General features: G+C 33.4%; 1 protein-coding gene across 1 annotated transcript in view; it reads left to right on the plus strand.

The window, feature by feature from the left end:
* The first annotated feature begins 4672 nt into the window (after positions 1 to 4672).
* Positions 4673 to 21416, plus strand: part of LOC126743349 (protein C-ets-1) — a 160330-nt gene continuing 143586 nt past the window's right edge. The window contains exons 1-2 of the mRNA XM_050450388.1: positions 4673 to 4999; positions 10886 to 11018. Coding sequence (XP_050306345.1) covers positions 10890 to 11018 — 129 coding nt within the window. The 5' untranslated portion in view covers positions 4673 to 4999; positions 10886 to 10889. The remainder of the gene's footprint in view (positions 5000 to 10885; positions 11019 to 21416) is intronic.

The following is a 21416-nucleotide window of genomic DNA, read 5'->3' on the forward strand; positions in this document are numbered from 1 at the left end:
GAAACGATGAAATTTGGCATAGGGTCTCTCAATACATTGGGAATGATGGATCCGTAAACGAATTTTTTTTCCGATACCACCAAACGGAGCGGTACTGTCTCAAAGTCATAAATTCGTAAAAAAACGGGTCAAAATTCATTTTTGCACGAGATCTCAATTTTAACGCTGTCAAAAAAATTGAAAATTCTAGGCATAAAAGACTTTATAGTAATTCATGTCTGTATACTTTTTGGGCCCGATCGGTATACAGGGTGAGTTGTTATAAGCGAACAAAAGTGACTAAAAAAAAAATTCAAACTTCTCCAGAGGCTAAAAAAAAATTTTTATAAAAAAAGTGTTTCGGCGAAAAGACTTTATTTTATAAGAGATTTGACATACTTGGAGCTTTTTTTTGTAAAAAATTTATTTTACGAGTTCTGGCATTTTCAGTTTTTTGGGATTTTCCGCCAAACGATACTTATTTTGGGAAAATTTTTTTTTTCAAAAAATAACTTCATCCTTTACCTTTCATATGCCATATAACCGAAATTTTTGGGAACCATACAGGGCGAGCAATAATGAACTTTACCCATGAAGGTCCGACCCGAAAATCACATTTTATTTAATAACTTTTTAGTAGTTGCACCTGGACAATTTATATTCTCAGGCATTAAATACTTTAATAACTCCATTATTTGTGTAAAATTACAATCTTCCAACTTTAATAGGTTCTAAGCAATTCGAATTTTCGCGTTTAATTCATTTGCCGCGTCCCTGTACATGGTGAAAAGATGAAACAACATCTAAAGGATCCGAAATTTTGTTTTACAACACATACTAAAATTTCAGGGTTCCAGCGATAGTACAAGTACCCGAAAAATGCGATTTTATGAAAAAAGTCCATTTTTTTGCGTTTTTGCAGGTAATTGGAGGTGTCAACCTAAACTCTGATGAAATGGCTAGTGGGAACAATACTTTGACGCTTTGTGGTTAAAGATTTTTTGCTCGTGACAGGTGGCCGGGACTTGGTTGGGTTTTTTGTAAAATTATGAATGAAAATGAACCGGAAACGATCAGGGAACGGAAGCACCGAATCAGAAAATGAATGGGCTTTCCGAATCTGTGCATATCAATTGGGGAAATTGTGTATTGCGCCCAGGAAAATTCGGCAAACATTTTGACGTCTTCGAAAAATGCCGTTTTTTTGAAAAGTCAGTGGTTTTATACCGGGGTGAGACGAAATGAAATTTGCCCGATTATTTTATTAAAATTATTCGAATATATACACGGGTCAGTCGTAATGATCTATTTAATTTAAAATAAAAATTTAGATATTAGGTGAGTTTTTACTATTTAGTTTATTATTAATAAATGTTAACAATTCTTAAACATTGCTTTTGGGTTATAAATAAAAATTTTTTGAAATTATTGATTTTTAAGGTTAGTCGAGTATCATAACTTTTTTGCTATTGGTGCGATTTGGTTGAAATTTGGTACCTAGTACCTATTTCGGATAAGATTAATAAATTTTTACAGATATTTGACATGACTATGTTTTAAGGTCACGTGACTACCTTAACTTTCTTCCTATTTGTCCGATTTGATTGAAATTTGGTATTTGGGGTTTATTTAGGATGCAATTATTAATTTTTCACAGATATTTGACATTTGACTTCCAGGTCACGTGACTATTGGTACTTTTTTGCTATTGGTCTGATTGGGTTCAAATTTGGTATTTATGCTTTATTTAGGATACAATTAATAAATTTTAACAGATAATTGTCAAATTATATTTTAAAGTCACGTGACTTTGATAATTCTTTTGCTATTGATCCGATTGGGTTGAAATTTGGAATTTAGAGTTTTATTAGGATGCCATTATTGAATTTTTACAAATTTTTAAAATATTGCGTTTTTAAGTCACGTGACTATCAAAATTTCTTTCGTATTCGCCCGATTTGATTGAAATTTCCTATTAGATTATATGTATATATTTATAGATAATATTTTGTAGTACCCTATTGCTTTTAACTTAATTGTTTCTTAGATTTGCCTTTGAAAAACAAATTAAAAAATCATCGGTTGGATATGCTTTAAAGGGAACTTATCTTCTTTCATAATATTGTAGCATTATTATAGATTTTGAAAAATTTTGTCATAAAGCTTTTTCATTACTTTTTGAATGGTCTTTAGCCAGAAAAAAGAAATTTTGAATTTGGAGCATGTTTTGAAAAATTTTCATTTTGGGCCGGATTTTGTTTGAAAATCGATAAATGCAAATAAATAGGTTTTCTGTTCATTTTAGAGTCAAATCGATAATAACCTTTTTGAAAGGTATCTTGAAGTAGTACAAGATAGAAAAATAAAAAGTTGAAATTTTTCCATAGGGCTCTTGATAATTCGATATTTATGATTAATAGTTTTTTACAATTTTCTCCGAATCTGTGATAGCTATAATCAATTAGTTTTAACATTCAAATACCTCGTAACATTCCCTAAAACTTTTGTTTAAGAGAAAAAGTTGTCAGAGTTATAGTTTATTTAGAAAAAAATAAAAACCATTTTTTCGCAATTTTTCATGACTATACCCCTTTCGATTTTGGAGCAAAAAAAAATTTTTTTTTCTTGGGTTTTTTTTACTGGAAATTGCCAACTTAGGACTTACATTATAATTTGTCGGTCATCATTTTAAGAAAAAAAAATTATACCGTGTTAAAAAACCAGTTTCCTTTTGTTTTTCCCACATTTTTACTAATATCTCGACTTCTATAGCTTCGATTCAATTCGTTGATGGTTTCTTTTATTTCTCATTCTCCTCCTGTCAATTCTTTTGATATTTTATTACTATTACTTTTCAAAATAAAAAGAAAAATTAAAACAAATCGACGTAAAATCCCGTTTGTTCTATTTCAATGAATAGACCCTTATGGGAACTTCTCTCTAATTTTGGTATTTATGGTTTATTTAGGATACAACTAATAAATTATGACAGATAAGTGACATTTGAGTTTCAGCTAAGGTCACGTGACTACCGTAACTTTTTTGCTATTGGTCCGATTCTGTTGGAATTTGGTACTCAGGCTTAATTTAGAATACAATTAATATATTTTGACAGATATTTGAAATATAAGACAGTATATCGACACACAACGCGACTATATAACAAATTATGGTTCTTTGAAGCATGATACCCCAACCACTAGTCATCTCTTTCCTTGGCATATAAACGTTGGTACACCTGATAATTTTTGTTTTGTTTTAAGAAATCCTCTAAGGCCCATCACTGACAGGACTTAGAGGTTCCAAACTGGTCCCCACGGACCAAAAGTATAGGAGCGAAGCGACTATACTTGTTGTATAAGTCCATGGCTAGAGTTTTATGGTATACCAGAGTTTGTCGCTGTTTAGCGAGGTATTACCAGGTTGGGGTCGATTGTAGGAATGCCCTCTGAGCGCGCAGTTCCTTCAAGTTGGTCTTGTGAGTTATAGAGGGCCCTCACTTGTCTTCTCGATTGACACATTTGGATTCTAAGATCTCGGTATATGTTATCTTAGTTTCCGAGTGTTGAGATGCTTACTGCTTAGCGGCAGTGGAGCGTCTGGGGTAGCCTTAACTACTTTAGGGGACACTAGCTAGTCGTCGAAGAAAGAAGATACATATATATATATATAAATTATTAGCAAACATAAAGTAACTATATTGATGGTTGTTGGCATGACTGAATTAAGGGGACCGAGGTTCCCCGGTGAGTAAACTTAACCTTTATTAGATGGGTCAGTACAGTAAATCGTAAATATTTTTGTTTCATGGTACTCTCAATCTCTTGCTGTATACATGGTGGAGCTCGCTGAATGAATTGCATTGTCAATACTCACGTAAGTTTAATTTTAAAAATACCCAAATTTTACATATGTTCATTGTTACTAGATAATGACTTATTTTTAAGTTAGATTCGTCATCATTTACCCAAACCTAGTTTAATAATTCTTCTAATTCATGGCATTTAGGGGTTCCTTGATAGATAATGATGTTCCAACATCTCTGCATAACTCAATAGCTTTAGAATTTTCTATGTAATCTAAGAATGCCTCATCCTCATTCGTTAGTATGTCTTAGATAGAGCTAAAATATCACATGGGTTATTAATTAAGAAAGATTTGATATCATTTATTAACTTTGTTTCGAATATTTATTATATTAATTGTCTCTTTACTTTTCCAGTGCCTTCTTAGATATATGTATACTTTTCGCTAGTATAACTTCTAAGAACATCCAAGATGGCGTCATTTAAAAAATTTCAACTGTCACTTATGTGATCTGACGTCACATGACAAAGGGCACACAGGCAGTTTTGTTACTAACAGGACTTTTTGCTTTTAAAAATCCCCAAAAAAAAACACACAATTTTAAATACCTACTTGATTTTTATAAATAAACTGACCACCAAATCAAAGCCTGAAAAGTCAATCAAAAACAAACCGCGTTTACATGTTCCGCCTGATATTTTTTTTGAAGCACGTCGTAATTTTATCGCATCCATTCATAAATTTAGATCTCCCCCCCCCCCCCCACTACCGGCTTAGCTATTAATACTACGCATAAGTGACTTATGGTCCCTGCTACAGTGGATTTGACTTGAAATTTTCGAGTTAGACAAAGCTGCTAAAATAGTCGGAAAAAACAATTGAAAATAAAACTCCCTGTATAAGATAAAGTGCCTATGGCAAGTGACGTCACGACCAATCGCGTACGACCGTTCGGTCCCTACCAAAGTCAGTTCCGTTCATTCATTATTAATCGGCCGTTGTCTGTGTGAGTGTGTCGCTCGTACCGACCCGATTTGCCATCTCTTGGGTGTTTTTTTTTCTTGTTGTCTTTGGACGTTTTATCTCTCGGTGGTACTATAACCGTCCGTTTGTTTTTTATTCGCGTGAACTTTGTGATTTAGTGCTTTTGTGTGTTTTTTTTCTGGATTAAGTGCCTCCCTTTTGTCAGGCAGTACCCAGGAGAGGAGCGAAGGTGAGGTTATGTTGGTGGGTGCTTGTTTACACCAACTATCAGCAGCATAATATTGCATTTTATTTCGGCTGTATAGGGGCAGTACCGGACCAGTATGATGGTATAGTTGTACTAATAAAAACATTTTTTTTGTGGGGTTTTTATATAGTATTTGGTGTGGAAGTACTTACTGCCTAATATTTTCGTTTATATTTGGAAAATTGTAGCTTTAACCAGGTTTTTTGAAGTTCCTGTATATGATACCGTACCCTCTGAAAGGGAAGTTCTTTCCTAATAAAATCATGTCTGAATGTTGGATATGGCCACCTTAAAGGACTCTGTAAAGATCATTTTGATCAAACTTTTTGAGGTCCCTGGATGAGATAGAAAACTGAAGTTTATATCCTCTGAAAGGCCAGTTCTTTGTCAAAAAATCATTTTTAATAAACCATTTTATCACGTCATCTCTATCGAAAATCTGGCCTGAAAGTTGAGTATGACAGCTTTTAATACATTTCAAGTTGATCAACCTTTTTGGGGTCTCTGTATAAGACACACAAATGGGTTTTATATCACCTGAAAGTGCGGTTTCTTGCCAACAAATTATCCTAAACGAATTATTTTATCATTGCACTCTGAACGGGATAGACTTGGGATAAACCCGAAAGTGCATTTTGATCAAACTTTTTGAGGTCCCTGTATAAGATAGAAAAACTATGGTTATATCCTTTGAAAGGGCCGTTCTGTCCCAACCAATTATCTTAAAAGTGAAAACCATTAATCGATGTCAAATATTATCAAGGCCGAGATTTCTATATTAATTTCTGAAAAATCGGTTAATATCAAAGTAATAAAACGAGTATACCAAGTACCGAGAATTATTACGATAAACAAGCTTGTCAACGGACATAATATGACGAACACATTAATAATAATTGGCTGAAGTATACCTATATATTTATAGGAGATTATAAAAAACACAGGTACCATTTTAACACGGTATACCCGTGTCACAATAAATTTTAATATAATTTAAGAGATGTGCCTACCGAGCTACGCGTTATCTGCGGAAGAACAAGTAAAAATCCAATATTTGGATTGTGTAAAAACGTCAAGATTTTACACGGCCTGGCGCCCCGTTATATGGTCGTACCTGGATTTTAAAGCTGAAAGAAAAGCAGGTAAAAAGGTTCCTCATTTTGGTTTTAATTCAAAATCAAGCACTTACAGAGGGCATTTTCGTCGATCAATAATAGTTTCTAAGTTTTTTATCACATTTATTATCATTAGGCCCCACTGCAATAAAAAAAAATATTGATCTGTTATTTCACACATTGGCCCACTGTGCCCAGCTGTCATTACGTCATCAATTACATTTTGAAAGCGGTTTTTACCGGCTGAAAAGCGGTTATTTCTGTCATACGTTGACACATTTCGAAAGGGCCAAAGCCTTTGGGTCACTATAGTAGCATTTCGTCCCGATATCAAGTTTTTAATGAAAACGTGATTCTGGATTCCTTCTGTGACGTCATTCGGCCATTTTCGATATGGTGTCCGTGGTTTCCATGGCAATGGTTGACGTTTGTGTTTCTATTGGATTGGGCAAATGTTCAAAATTAAATAATTTTAAATGGTGTTTTGTGCCAGATTAACGGTTTGTTCTATTATAAAGTGATTTGTCCTGAAAGGGAAGAGTCTTTATAAGTCACTATAGCAACATCCATTATTCAAGGCTCGTTCTTTAACTTTTTAATGAATCATAAACCCATCTCATTATTATGACGTCAAACGCGCGGCAGCCATTTTGCGCCATGGATTCCATGGGGCAAGAGTTAATAATTTTAAATAGAGACTGGGGAAATCTTGAAAAATTCCGGTTAAAATGGCCCGCTGTCGTTTCCATGGCCATAATAGATGTTCAAACCGGATTTTATAGCAAAGAAACGGCTATTTTTGTCATAAATTAGCATATCCTAGAAGGGTAAAGTGTTTAGGTCATTATAGCAACAATTCCACCCACTATGCAAGGCTTTTTATTTTATTAACTTTTTGATGAAAACATGAACCCATCTCAAGAATTTCTTAATATGACTTCAAACGCGCGTCGGCCATTTTGGAAAATTGTTTCCATGGCAACAGTTTTAGATAGTGATTGGGGAAACGTTAAAAATAGTACATTTTTAACCCGGTTTTTTCCGGTTAAAATATTGTCATTCCCCGCATAAATTGACATATTTTGATAAGGCAAACTCCTTAGGGTACTATTGCAACATTTCCACCTGACATCCAAGGTTCTTTATTTAGCTTTTTAATGAAACCGTCAATCCATACCTATCCGGAATACGGCGGCCATTTTGGATATGGTGCGCCCCGATTTCCATGGCAATATGATGTTTACAAGTTGATGTTTGTTAAAAATTAGACAATTTTAAACTGGTGTTTTCTGCCAGATTAACGGTTTGTTCTATCATAAAGTGATATATCCTGAAAGGGCAAAGCCTTTAGGTGACTATAGTACGAGGGCGGGTCAATAAGTCCGTGACTTTGTTGATAAAAGACAGGTTTTTATATAAAAAGTTATTTTATTTTTCAACATAGTCTCCTTTAAGTTCTATACACTTAGTCCAACGTTTCTCCAATTTTTTTATCCCTTCGGAAAAATATGATTTGTCGAGGTCATCAAAATGGGCATTTGTTTGAGAGATGATTTCGTCGTTGGAGTCAACTCTCTTTCCGTCGAGCCATTTCTTTAAGTTTGGGAATAGGAAATAGTCACTGGGGACTAAATCTGGAGAATAGGGAATAATTCGTAACCTAATTCATGGATTTTTGCCATGGAAACTGCACATGTGTGGACCCTTGCATTGTCCTGGTGGAAAAGAACTTTTTTTTTGGCCAAATGTGGTCTTTTTTCTTTCAGTTCCTCATTAAATCTATCCAATAAGTTGTTATAATATTCTCCATTGATTGTTTTCCCCTTTTGAAGATAGTCAATGTAGATTATACCGCGTGCATCCCAAAAAACGGTCGCCATGACTTTATTGGCTGACAAACCCACTTTTGCCTTCTTGAGAGCCGATTCACCCCGAGAAATCCGTTGTTTTGACTGCTGTTTGGTCTCCGGCATGTTGTGGTGGATCCACGTTCGCAAAAATTCGTCCATATTGCGGTTGAATAACGCCAAACACTCCTGGGAAATTGTCACACGGTTGCGTTTGTGGTCGATTGTGAGCAAACGCGGCACCCATCTTGCGGAAAGCTTTCTCATACCCAAATGATCATTCAAAATTGAAACTACTGAACCATGTGAGATGCCTATGGCTTCCACAATCTCTCTCACTTTCAATCTCCGATCGGCTAAAACCGTATCGTGAATTTTTCGATTGTTTTGGATGTAGAGACCTCGACTGGGCGTCCAGAACGTTCGGCATCTTCCGTGCTTGTACGGCCACATTGAAATTCAGTAAACCACAGGAAATGGATGGTGCAGAGTCCCCATAATATTTATCAAGCTTAGCCTCGGTTTGAGTGACGGTGTTTTCCGTAATAGCACACGAAATTCACTTTTTTCCATTTTCTTCTCAAAACGAGTGGTAGTCTGCTATCAACAGCTGTCAAACACAAACTAAATGACGCAGCTTGTTCAAATTTTGACAGGCGTCAACTGACAGTTCTCTGTTGACAGGAGCAGTGTTGCCATTTCCATTAAAGGGCGGGAAATTCAAAAAGTCACGGACTTATTGACCCGCCCTCGTAACATGTCCACACGGTATGCAAGAATCTTTGTTTTAATGAAAATGTGAACCTATGTCTTAGGGCGGCCATTTTGGTTATGGCACATGGCCATGGTTTCCAAGGCCAGAGTCGATGTTTTTTAAGAGTGGGGAAGCGCTAAAGATCCCACATTTTCAAACCGGTTTTTTCCAGTTAAACATATAATAATTTCTATCATAAATTAAGATATATTTTGATAAGGCAAAGTCTTTAGGTCATTGTAGCAGTATCTCCCTCCGATATTTAAGGCCCTTTATTTAAGTTTTTATGAAAAATGTGAACTCATATCTGGAATTCCTTTTTGTGACGTTAGTCGCGCGGCGGCCATTTTGGATATGGCACACCATGGTTTCCATGGAAAGCGTTGATAATTTAGATAGAAACTTGGAAAACGTTAGGTATAGGACATTTTCAAACCAGTTATTTCCGGTTAAAAAATTTTGATGGGCAAAGTCAGCATCTTCTCCCCCGATATATAAGGATAAGGACATTTATTTAACATTTTAATGAAAACGTGGAATTTCTTAGGGCGGCCATTTTGGATCTGGCACGCATGGTTTCCATGGCTACAGTTGATGTTCGTTTGTATTGACAGTGATGGGAAATTAGACATTTTCAAACGAGGTTTCCCGCTTAAAATAATTCTTGTTTCTTTTATAAATTGACATATCTGAACGACCAAAGCCTTTGAGACACTGTATTACAGTTTCCCCATAAATAGATCCATTGTAGAGTCTCATAATCAATTGTTTTTAGGAAAAGAAGTACCTCTTATTATAATAAATAACCCTAAACATCTTAATAACCGCACAAAATCACAATATAATCTGCCCCCATTTAAACCAAAATAGTACTTTTTTCACATTCGACATACGGGACCGAGAGTGGTCCCCTTTTTTGTAATCCGATAGGAAATCTTACCACTAACAGGTGGTCTGCAGACCCCGACGATGATGGTGGGTAAAGTTTATTATACGCATATTGTGTTATACCTCTACTCCTACATGCCTATATAGACCATGCACCACGGTCCATTGGCGTAGGTGACGAAAGACATTATATGCGGCAAGGTGCATAATATCATATTTAAAATTGATTTTTCGAGCAGAGGCGTTATTTATTTAGAAGTTCAGTTTAATATTGCCAAGATGGCGCCCATCTGTCATATACGTAGATATATAGGCTCATCAAGAGGGCCATGACTGGTGGGGTGAGGTCAACTATGATTTTTTTTTCGAGACAGTTGTCATGCAATGATTCTCACGTTATGACAAGTCAAACTCGTCAATAAAATTCATGATTTATCTGAAAACCCCCTTATCGCTCCTTCATATAATATAATCAATTTCGCTCGCCGTTTATTATTATCTCAATAATTGTCTTTTTATAATATAATCAACACGTACGCCCCGCAATAAAAATTGGTTATTGTGCAAAATCAAATATTAAATTTGGCATGCTTGACATTGATAAAATTCATGCCGGGAGATTAACAACGCGTATCTCGGCTATCATACCAATAAATATTTTTAATTAAGTGTCCAGAAATCCTAGCGTAACCCGCAATAATACAAATAATAATTTATCAAGTTGACGTCCGGTTTGATTACAATGGCGTATACGTCCGCCATTTTGAAATTCAAATGTGTCATTTTAAGTGTGGCTACTTGATCTGATCAAAGCACTCTAGATCAAATTGAAAATTCATTAATTATTTCGAGGTTATGTGTGATAAGCGGGGAGGGGATCAAGCATTCAATTAGTGATACATACACAAAAAATCCATAAAAAGATCGTTTAATTAATTTTAAAGGTATTCAACATTCACATTCGGTAATTTGTATTCATCAGACTCCTGTCTGGTCGCCAAAGATTTAAAAGGCAAAAACCCATCATTTGATTAACAAATTGATCATTTAAATTCACACAACTGGTCCACCCTGTATGGTAGTTGCCCAAGCAATTTATTTACCATTATTGAATAAAATTATGTAAGGTGACGTAATGCCGATGCATTTTCAGACGTTATCAAAGCAACAACAAAAAAAAGTCGAATGAGGTCAAATCCGGACCATTAAAAAATTAAAATGCAATTAAACAAAATGATAAACGTTTTAATAATTGGTTTTCCAGAGTGATGGAACTGGATGCGACCTTCGACGCGCCCTTCGACTATGCGATCGAGGATCAGAACTTTTACGACAATCCCCCCATTAAAAAGGAGAACATGAGAAAAGTCTCCTTCAATCCGGAAATCTACACCAAGGTAAGTCGTCGTTGTCACTTTAAAAATACATACAATACTAATTTCCTGTGCCCGTTGTCTCTTTTTTTTTTTGGGGAGGGTCTATAATTATAGATCGTCACTATATACACACACATACATTTCCGGCGTTAACGTTAGCTCTATTGTCTCAGACAAACGGGTGATTTTAGGGTGTCAGGTCCGTAATTATTCGAAAATGGCGCCTAAACATATCGGTGATGATGCCATTTGGCGGCCGATTGAGGAACTCTATATTAATGCCAAGCCACTTTGATAATCACAATTTTCTTCCAATTAAACACCCCCCCGTATATTTTAAGAAGCTTAATACATGACTTGAAGCAGAGAGTGCGGACCTGTACTTTTTTCAATTATCCTAATTAAGGGACAATCAAAGTATGGTGCAGTGAGTGCGTTAATTGCACACCGGAAGCCGGTAATACAACACTCGGTATACCGGCCATGTTGCCACATCGACTAACAGAGATGACATTTATTCATAAAACATGACTGGAATAATCTGAATTCCGTGTCTTATTGTGCTATTCCGCGGTACGAGATGCTCCATACAAGCGGCCCCTGCTTATTGAACTAGAAGGAATTTTCAGAAAATTTCATTGTGTGTCAACACTGGAATGAATCATTATTTATTAAAATCGCGGTTCAATGTGCTGCCTATAACCCTCCCTGGTATATCCATTTTAAATTTATAAAAAAATGGAAATTTCAGAGACAAACTGCACATATCTCTGAACCCAAGAAAGTTAGAGGTCTGAAATTTGGACTATAGATTCTTGAAATAAAAACATTGGACACCTATTTCAGCGTTTTTTCCAAAAAAATTTTAAAATTGAATAATAGGCTTTAGAAATTGAAAAAAAAATTTAATAAAAAAAAAATGGAAATTTCAGAGACAAACTGCATATATCTCTGAACCCAAGAAAGTCAGAGGTTTGAAATTTGAACCATAGATTCTTGAAATAAAACCATTGGACACCTATTTCAGCGTTTTTTCCAAAAAAAAATAAAAATCGAAAAATAGGCCTTAGAAGTTGAAAAAAAAAATTTAATTAAAAAAATGGAAATTTCAGAGACAAACTGCACATATCTCTGAACCCAAGAGAGTTAGAGGTCTGAAATTTGGACCATAGATTCTTAAAATAAAAACATTGGACACCTATTTCAGCGTTTTTTTCAAAAAAATTCAAAAATTGAATAATAGGCCTTAGAAGTTGAGAAAAAAAAATGGAAATTCCAGAGACAAACTGCACATATCTCTGAACCCAAGAAAGTTAGAGGTCTGAAATTTGGAACATAGATTCCTGAAATAAAAACATTGGACACCTATTTCAGCGTTTTTTCCATAAAAATTTAAAAATTGTAAAATAGGCCTTAGAAGTTGAAAAAAAAAAATTTAATAAAAAAAATGGAAATTTCAGAGACAAACTTCATATATCTCCGAACCCAAGAGAGTTAGAGGTCTGAAATTTGGAACATAGATTCTTGAAATAAAAACATTGGACATCTATTTCAGCGTTTTTTCCAGAAAAATTTAAAAATCGAAAAATAGGCCTTAGAAGTTGAGAAAAAACATTTAATAAAAAAAATGGAAATTTCAGAGAAAAACTGCACATATCTCTGAACCCAAGAAAGTTAGAGGTCTGAAATTTGGAACATAGATTCCTGAAATAAAAACATTGGACACCTATTTCAGCGTTTTTTCCATAAAAATTTAAAAATTGAAAAATAGGCCTTAGAAGTTGAAAAAAAAAAATTTAATAAAAAAAATGGAAATTTCAGAGACAAACTTCATATATCTCCGAACCCAAGAGAGTTAGAGGTCTGAAATTTGGACCATAGATTCTTAAAATAAAAACATTGGACACCTATTTCAGCGTTTTTTTCAAAAAAATTCAAAAATTGAATAATAGGCCTTAGAAGTTGAGAAAAAAAAATGGAAATTTCAGAGACAAACTGCACATATCTCTGAACCCAAGAAAGTTAGAGGTCTGAAATTTGGAACATAGATTCCTGAAATAAAAACATTGGACACCTATTTCAGCGTTTTTTCCATAAAAATTTAAAAATTGAAAAATAGGCCTTAGAAGTTGAAAAAAAAAAATTTAATAAAAAAAATGGAAATTTCAGAGACAAACTTCATATATCTCCGAACCCAAGAGAGTTAGAGGTCTGAAATTTGGAACATAGATTCTTGAAATAAAAACATTGGACACCTATTTCAGCGTTTTTTCCAGAAAAATTTAAAAATCGAAAAATAGGCCTTAGAAGTTGAGAAAAAACATTTAATAAAAAAAATGGAAATTTCAGAGAAAAACTTCACATATCTCTGAACCCAAGAAAGTTAGAGGTCTGAAATTTGGAACATAGATTCCTGAAATAAAAACATTGGACACCTATTTCAGCGTTTTTTCCAAAAAAATTTTAAAATTGAATAATAGGCTTTAGAAGTTGAAAAAAAAAATTTAATAAAAAAAATGGGAATTTCAGAGACAAACTGCACATATCTCTGAACCCAAGTGAGTTAGAGGTCTGAAATTTGGACCATAGATTCTTGAAATAAAAACATTGGACACCTATTTCAGCGTTTTTTCCAAAAAAATTTAAAAATTGAATAATAGGCCTTAGAATTTGAGAAAAAAAAATTTAATAAAAAAAATGGAAATTTCAGAGACAAACTGCACATATCTCTGAACCCAAGAAAGTTAGAGGTTTGAAATTTGGACCATAGATTCTTGAAACAAAACCATTGGACACCTATTTCAGCGTTTTTTCCAAAAAAATTCAAAAATTGAATAATAGGCCTTAGAATCTAAAAAAAAAAATTAATAAAAAAAAATGGAAATTTCAGAGAAAAACTGCACATATCTCTGAACCCAAGAAAGTTAGAGGTCTGAAATTTGGACCATAGATTCTTGAAATAAAAACATTGGACACCTATTTCAGCGTTTTTTCCAAAAAAATTTAAAAATTGAATAATAGGCCTTAGAATTTGAGAAAAAAAAATTTAATAAAAAAAATGGAAATTTCAGAGACAAACTGCACATATCTCTGAACCCAAGAAAGTTAGAGGTTTGAAATTTGGACCATAGATTCTTGAAACAAAACCATTGGACACCTATTTCAGCGTTTTTTCCAAAAAAATTTAAAAATTGAATAATAGGCCTTAGAAGTTGAAAAAAAAAATTTAATTAAAAAAATGGAAATTTCAGAGACAAACTTCATATATCTCTGAACCCAAGAAAGTTAGAGGTCTGAAATTTGGACTATAGATTCTTGAAATAAAAACATTGGACACCTATTTCAGCGTTTTTTCCAAAAAAATTCAAAAATTGAATAATAGGCCTTAGAATCTAAAAAAAAAAATTAATAAAAAAAAATGGAAATTTCAGAGACAAACTGCTCATATCTCTGAACCCAAGAAAGTTAGAGGTTTGAAATTTGGACTATAGATTCTTGAAATAAAAACATTGGACACCTATTTCAGCGTTTTTTCCAAAAAAATTTAAAAATTGAATAATAGGCCTTAGAAGTTGAAAAAAAAAATTTAATTAAAAAAATGGAAATTTCAGAGACAAACTTCATATATCTCTGAACCCAAGAAAGTTAGAGGTCTGAAATTTGGACTATAGATTCTTGAAATAAAAACATTGGACACCTATTTCAGCGTTTTTTCCAAAAAAATTCAAAAATTGAATAATAGGCCTTAGAATCTAAAAAAAAAAATTAATAAAAAAAAATGGAAATTTCAGAGACAAACTGCTCATATCTCTGAACCCAAGAAAGTTAGAGGTTTGAAATTTGGACTATAGATTCTTGAAATAAAAACATTGGACACCTATTTCAGCGTTTTTTCCAAAAAAAATTAAAAATTATATAGTAGGCCTTAGAAGTTGAGAAAAAAAATTTAATAAAAAAAATGGAAATTTCACAGAGAAACTGCATATATCTCTGAACCCAAGAGAGTTAGAGGTCTGAAATTTGGACCATAGATTCTTGAAATAAAATCATTGGACACCTATTTCAGCGTTTTTTCCAAAAAAATTTAAAAATTGACTAATAGGCCTTAGAAGTTGAAAAAAAACATTTAATAAAAAAAAATGGAGATTTTAGAGACAAACTACACATATCTCTGAACCCAAGAAAGTTAGAGGTCTGAAATTTGGACCATAGATTCTTGAAATAAAAACATTGGACATCTATTTCAACGTTTTTTCCAAAAAAAATAAAAAATTAAATATTAGGCCTTAGAAGTTGAAAAAAAAAATGTAATAAAAAAAATGGAAATTTCAGAGACAAACTGCACATATCTCTGAACACAAGAAAGTTAGAGGTCTGAAATTTGGACCATAGATTCTTGAAATAAAACTATTGAACACCTATTTCAGGGTTTTTTCCAAAAAAATTTTAAAATTGAATAATAGGCCTTAGAAGTTGGAAAAAAACATTTAATAAAGAAAATGGTAATTTCAGAGACAAACTGCACATATCTCTGAACCCAAGAGAGTTAGAGGTCTGAAATTTGGAACATAGATTCTTGACATAAAAACATTGGACACCTATTTCAGCGTTTTTTCCAAAAAAAATAAAAAATTTAATAATAGGCCTTAGAAGTTGAGAAAAAACATTTAATAAAAAAAATGGAAATTTCAGAGACAAACTGCACATATCTCTGAACACAAAAAAGTTAGAGGTCTGAAATTTGAACCATAGATTCTTGAAATAAAAACATTGGACACCTATTTCAGCGTTTTTTCCAAAAAAAAAAAAAAAATTAAATAATAGGCCTTAGAAGTTGAAAAAAAAATGGAAATTTCAGAGACAAACTGCTCATATCTCTGAACCCAAGAAAGTTAGAGGTTTGAAATTTGGACCATAGATTCTTGAAATAAAAACTTTGGACACCTATTTCAACGTTTTTTCCAAAAAAATTTAAAAATTGAATAATAGGCCTTAGAAGTTGGAAAAAAACATTTAATAAAGAAAATGGTAATTTCAGAGACAAACTGCACATATCTCTGAACCCAAGAGAGTTAGAGGTCTGAAATTTGGAACATAGATTCTTGACATAAAAACATTGGACACCTATTTCAGCGTTTTTTCCAAAAAAAATAAAAAATTTAATAATAGGCCTTGGAAGTTGAAAAAAAAAATTTAATAAAAAAAATGGAAATTTCAGAGACAAACTGCACATATCTCTGAACCCAAGAAAGTTAGAAGTTTGAAATTTGGACTATAGATTCTTGAAATAAAAACATTGGACACCTATTTCAGCGTTTTTTCCAAAAAAAATCAAAAATTGAATAATAGGCCTTAGAATCTAAAAAAAAAAATTAATAAAAAAAAATGGAATTTTCAGAGACAAACTGCACATATCTCTGAACCCAAGAAAGCTAGAGGTTTGAAATTTGAACCATAGATTCTTGAAATAAAACCATTGGACACCTATTTCAGCGTTTTTTCCAAAAAAATTTAAAAATTGAATAATAGGCCTTAGAAATTGGAAAAAAAAATTAATAAAAAAAATGGAAATTTCAGAGACAAACTGCACATATCTCTGAACACAAGAGAGTTAGAGGTTTGAAATTTGGACCATAGATTCTTGAAATAAAAACATTGGACACCTATTTCAGCGTTTTTTCCAGAAAAATTTAAAAATCGAAAAATAGGCCTTAGAAGTTGAGAAAAAACATTTAATAAAAAAAATGGAAATTTCAGAGAAAAACTGCACATATCTCTGAACCCAAGAAAGTTAGAGGTCTGAAATTTGGACCATAGATTCTTGAAATAAAAACATTGGACACCTATTTTAGCGTTTTTTCCAAAAAAAATTTAAAATTGAATAATAGGCCTTAGAAGTTGAGAAAAAACATTTAATAAAAAAAATGGGAATTTCAGAGACAAACTGCACATATCTCTGAACCCAAGAAAGTTAGAGGTCTGAAATTTGGACCATAGATTCTTGAAATAAAACCATTGGACACCTATTTCAGCGTTTTGTCCAAAAAAAATTAAAAATTGAATAATAGGCTTTAGAAGTTGAAAAAAAAAATGGAAATTTCACAGAGAAGCAAATTGCTTTAAACCCTCACGAAATGGATCCAGAACATTTCCTTTAAGAGATACACGAATATATACTAAATAATAATAAAAATTACAGTAATTAATAAATATAAACAGACGCGGCGGCCATATTGTTGTTATTATTTTGAGGTTTATAACCTCACTTTTCTGTTCTTGTTTATTTGTAATTAACATTCGGTATAGGGCTCAGTTATGTAAATATAGTTAAAAAAAAAACAGCGTATTTGTATTAAACCGTAATTAAATTTATCTATTAAATAAGTTCGTAAAGATTAGTTTTTAGTTAGTTTTACTTACCTCTTACAATTTCACTCACACTCAGTCTCAAAGCAACATTAATATCCCGCTGTTAAATATCTAAATCCATTTATCACTAAACCCTTTGTCACACTATTGAAGAATAAAATACGAAATATTACCCGAAATTTTAAAAATATTTCTAAGAGTAAACATTCCGAACGACATTACAAGCGCGTGACGTCACCGGCCGCTTGCCGCCGATAATCCTCGCACCTCATTGGTCGCATTTTAAATTTGACAGTTGATAACGTACGCGATTTTAAACGTGCAAAACGAGTTCGTCGAGAAAGAGTTTTTGATTCAAGGAGTTTCTAGAGTTGGACTTTTTTTTTTAAATTAAAATACAATAAAAAATGCCGTGTTATTCTATTAAATATTTTCCGTGATGTAACTGGCAACGCCGTAGCACGTTGAAGTACAAAAGGAAGTTGGTTCAGTCAGGAAAGAGGGCCTAATTTGTATGAACGACGTTTCGTACCGCGTACGTGATAGGTACATCATATTTTATAATTTATTTATTTGCTGGTAAACGAGGCATTTTTTTAAGTGAGATTTTTATAATAATGTGTTGAGTACGGCATAATCGCTTTAAAATTAATTGTATAAATTAATGTTTTTTTTTTTTTTTAATTTTAAATGGCAATGCATTAACAGATATATTAATTATATACATTGAGGAATAGATTTACGGGGCAAAGTTTTATTCTGCAAGTAACTGGGTTTACATCATGGATAGCGCTGAATGTGATTTAAGGATTTTATAGTAGGTTACGATAGGATTTTTTTGGTCAATCGACACTCGTTGGCAATATTTTTTGCCCTCTGATTAGGTGGGTTGGGTCATCCAACGAGCTGTCAAATTGAGTCAAGGAAGGGCACACAAGCACTTGTTTTGCTCCTCCTTTGCTGATATAAGGTTTCTCTTGTAAGAGAGTTTAATTAATCGGGCTTGATTACACCGGCATAAACGCGCTCACGCATTTTTATTAATAACCGATAAATGTTATATTTTTTCGTATAATTATTTAATTTATTGGAATGGTGAACGTTATGTTAATTTATGAAATGGTATTTTTCTCCGCTTGTAAGTTTAATCAGCGATGTGTAAAAATGTGAGCAAAATGCCGTGTGATCCGATGCACATTCTAAGGATATCGGTAAGTGTGTATGCATATGTGTGTGTGTGTGTGAACCTGTCAGCACCCCAGGTATATACTGAAAAAAATGCTTCTGAAAGCATCTTCCGGATATCGAAAACGACACGTTTTTCTGGGCCGGATGTTATACGATCCGACATAATCACTTATGTGGCTTCATCAAAGGGATCGGATTTAAAAATTCAATCCTTTGATCTCTCGTCGTGGTAGTGTGTCGGTGCCAGGGAATAATCGAAACAAATACATCGGACCAGTCTTAAAATAAAATTTATCTAAAGTTATTCATAAAATTGTACGGTTTTCTCCATATTTAAATTCCGTAATAAAACCTCATTATAACTGGGAGCGCACTTTAAACTTGACTTTAAAGTGCCAGAAATAGACCGGGTGTGTTGGCGAAACCACGTAAAATTATTATCGAAAGACGAGATTCGAGAGCGACTCTATAAGACCCGACCCATGTTTAGTTTTCGCAGCTGTATTTGTAGGGTTCGGTGGGCATTATGGTTATTATTAGTATACGATGACGCCCTCTTAACTTTTAAGAGGATATAAGTGAGCGCCAGATATACTTGCTTTAGGGTTCAGGTTTAAGGTCGTCTAAAAGGGCAGCGTTTTCGTTCATTTAGGCCAAAATTACATGTTCTTTATCTAGATTACTATGTTTCATTGATTATAGGCTTAGTTATTGCTTATTGTCGTTAATCTAATCAATTTTCCCAAAATAAGTGTAGAAAAAAAATACTTAAAAACGTCAATATTACAATAAAATTTTATTAATCCCCTGATAAGAAATCGCGCTCTCGAAATGTTTAAAAATAATTTATGCTTGTTTGCGCGTGGTTAACATTGACGGTTAAATATGTGACAGTTGACAGTTAAAAAATAACAACTTGTAATTGCGCATTATCTGAAAGCCGAAGACCTTGACGTTCATCTGTCAAAAGATGTGACAGTTGACACTATATAGACATAATTCAAATTTAATTGCTACGCATGGTCTGGACACCGAATACCTTTAAATGACATTGATAAGTCAAACATAAGGGACGGCCATAGTTAATTCTCTGTTAAACGGATTGACAGTTGACAGATATGCATGGTCCAAAAACCTAAACAGCTGTACCGAACGCCCCTCGTATATGGCAAATAAGTTTCATAACCTCTAAATCCAGTTTGCCTCATATTAATTCACCCAATACTTTGGGTATTACGCACGATTGTTTACACTGATAAGAGTTTTTTACGCAGGATGTTTAAACTCATGAAAGGAACTATCCTTATCTCAGAACTTAGTGATTTTTCGTATAAATTTAATTTAAGCGGCACTCGTTTTATGCCTCAATTGCCAGACGGTTGTCCTTATACTTAATTACACCTAATTATTTAATTTATATTTATCAATAAATGAAAAACAGGTAATTACATAAACGTTTCAGATAAGTGAGTACAAACCACAAGTAATAAGTAAATTACTTCTTGGTAGTAGCAAGGCTGCCTCGATGTCTTTTAACAAACACATCATTATTAGTGGACGGTTGAATTTTGTATTCTGAAAAACAAAATGGCCGTCACATATACACGCCATCTATTATGTCCGAACTGTAGCAGTGTGTATGTAGTCAGCCATTTTGAATTAAAATGGCGTTGGGCAACTGAGGCTAGACTCAAAAACTGCCTTTAAATTCACTTAAGTTCTTCTATAATGATTAACTAGAAAAAACAACTTTTTAATTACTTTCGACGATGTTTACATCATCCTCGTCATCATGATTATTTATCCCGAAATTCAAATTAAGCCGTATGGATGGCAATAAATTAAAAAAAAAGTGACGTACACACAGTGACGGCCTCGAAACGATCACGTTTATGGCAGCAGGGCCCTCGTAAAATGTACATAAAGGCCATAAGGAGCTGCTTTGTCTCTCGTCTTCTTTGCTCTGCTGTTGCTACTGGTTTTTGCTTCGACAGTCGACAGTGTTAACGACTTTTACGGCAAAAGAATAAAAAGAGGATGAGATAATGTTTTACGAGGGCCATGGGAAACGTTACAATCATCTCGACTCAGTCTAACTATTATATGAATGACAAGTGACGATTAGCGTATAAGTACAGGTTCTTGTATAACTTATTATCATTATATTTGAGTCAAATAATTTGACATTTCTAGTATTAACAGTTGGCCAATAATACGTCAGTAAGGCAATGACGTACGACTGAACAAAGTTTAAATCACAAAAGTGTTTTTGAAACAGACAGAAGGTCACGAAGAAGAAGAAGAATTATATTTCTGTCAACTCTCAAGTCTTTGACAGATACATAAGTATGGCTGTCACTGGCATTTAAATTGTCATTCAAATTTTCCTCGCCTGTCAATGTCATCATTTTTTTCCAATAATTATGATTTAATCTATTTGTATTCGCAGTATAGAAAGAAAGTTAATATTATTGCAAGGCTATATTCGAATTAACCCTAAATCTGAGCATACAGCAGCGGCCAGTCTTGTCTATCATATCAATGGCAGGACGTAAACAAGAAGGTCTTAACAACCGACAGGACATATACGTCATATATGTCATGCACGTAATTTTTTTTTCCATTCAATACTTCAATAGTTGACCAGTCGTACATCAGTGGGACAATTAACTTTTTTGGAGCAGGCAGAAGGTTTCAAAGAAGAAAAAGAATGATCTTTCTGTCAACTGTCACCTTTTTGACAGATAAATAAATATGGTTGTCACTAATAATTGAACCTTCATACAAATTTTCCTCGCCCTCATCTTCACTCTCTAGACAGTAATAAAATATAAGACATTAGTCAAATCTCAATGTCATTTT

Source organism: Anthonomus grandis, chromosome 12 (assembly GCF_022605725.1).
Source record: "Anthonomus grandis grandis chromosome 12, icAntGran1.3, whole genome shotgun sequence".
Taxonomy (NCBI): domain Eukaryota; kingdom Metazoa; phylum Arthropoda; class Insecta; order Coleoptera; family Curculionidae; genus Anthonomus; species Anthonomus grandis.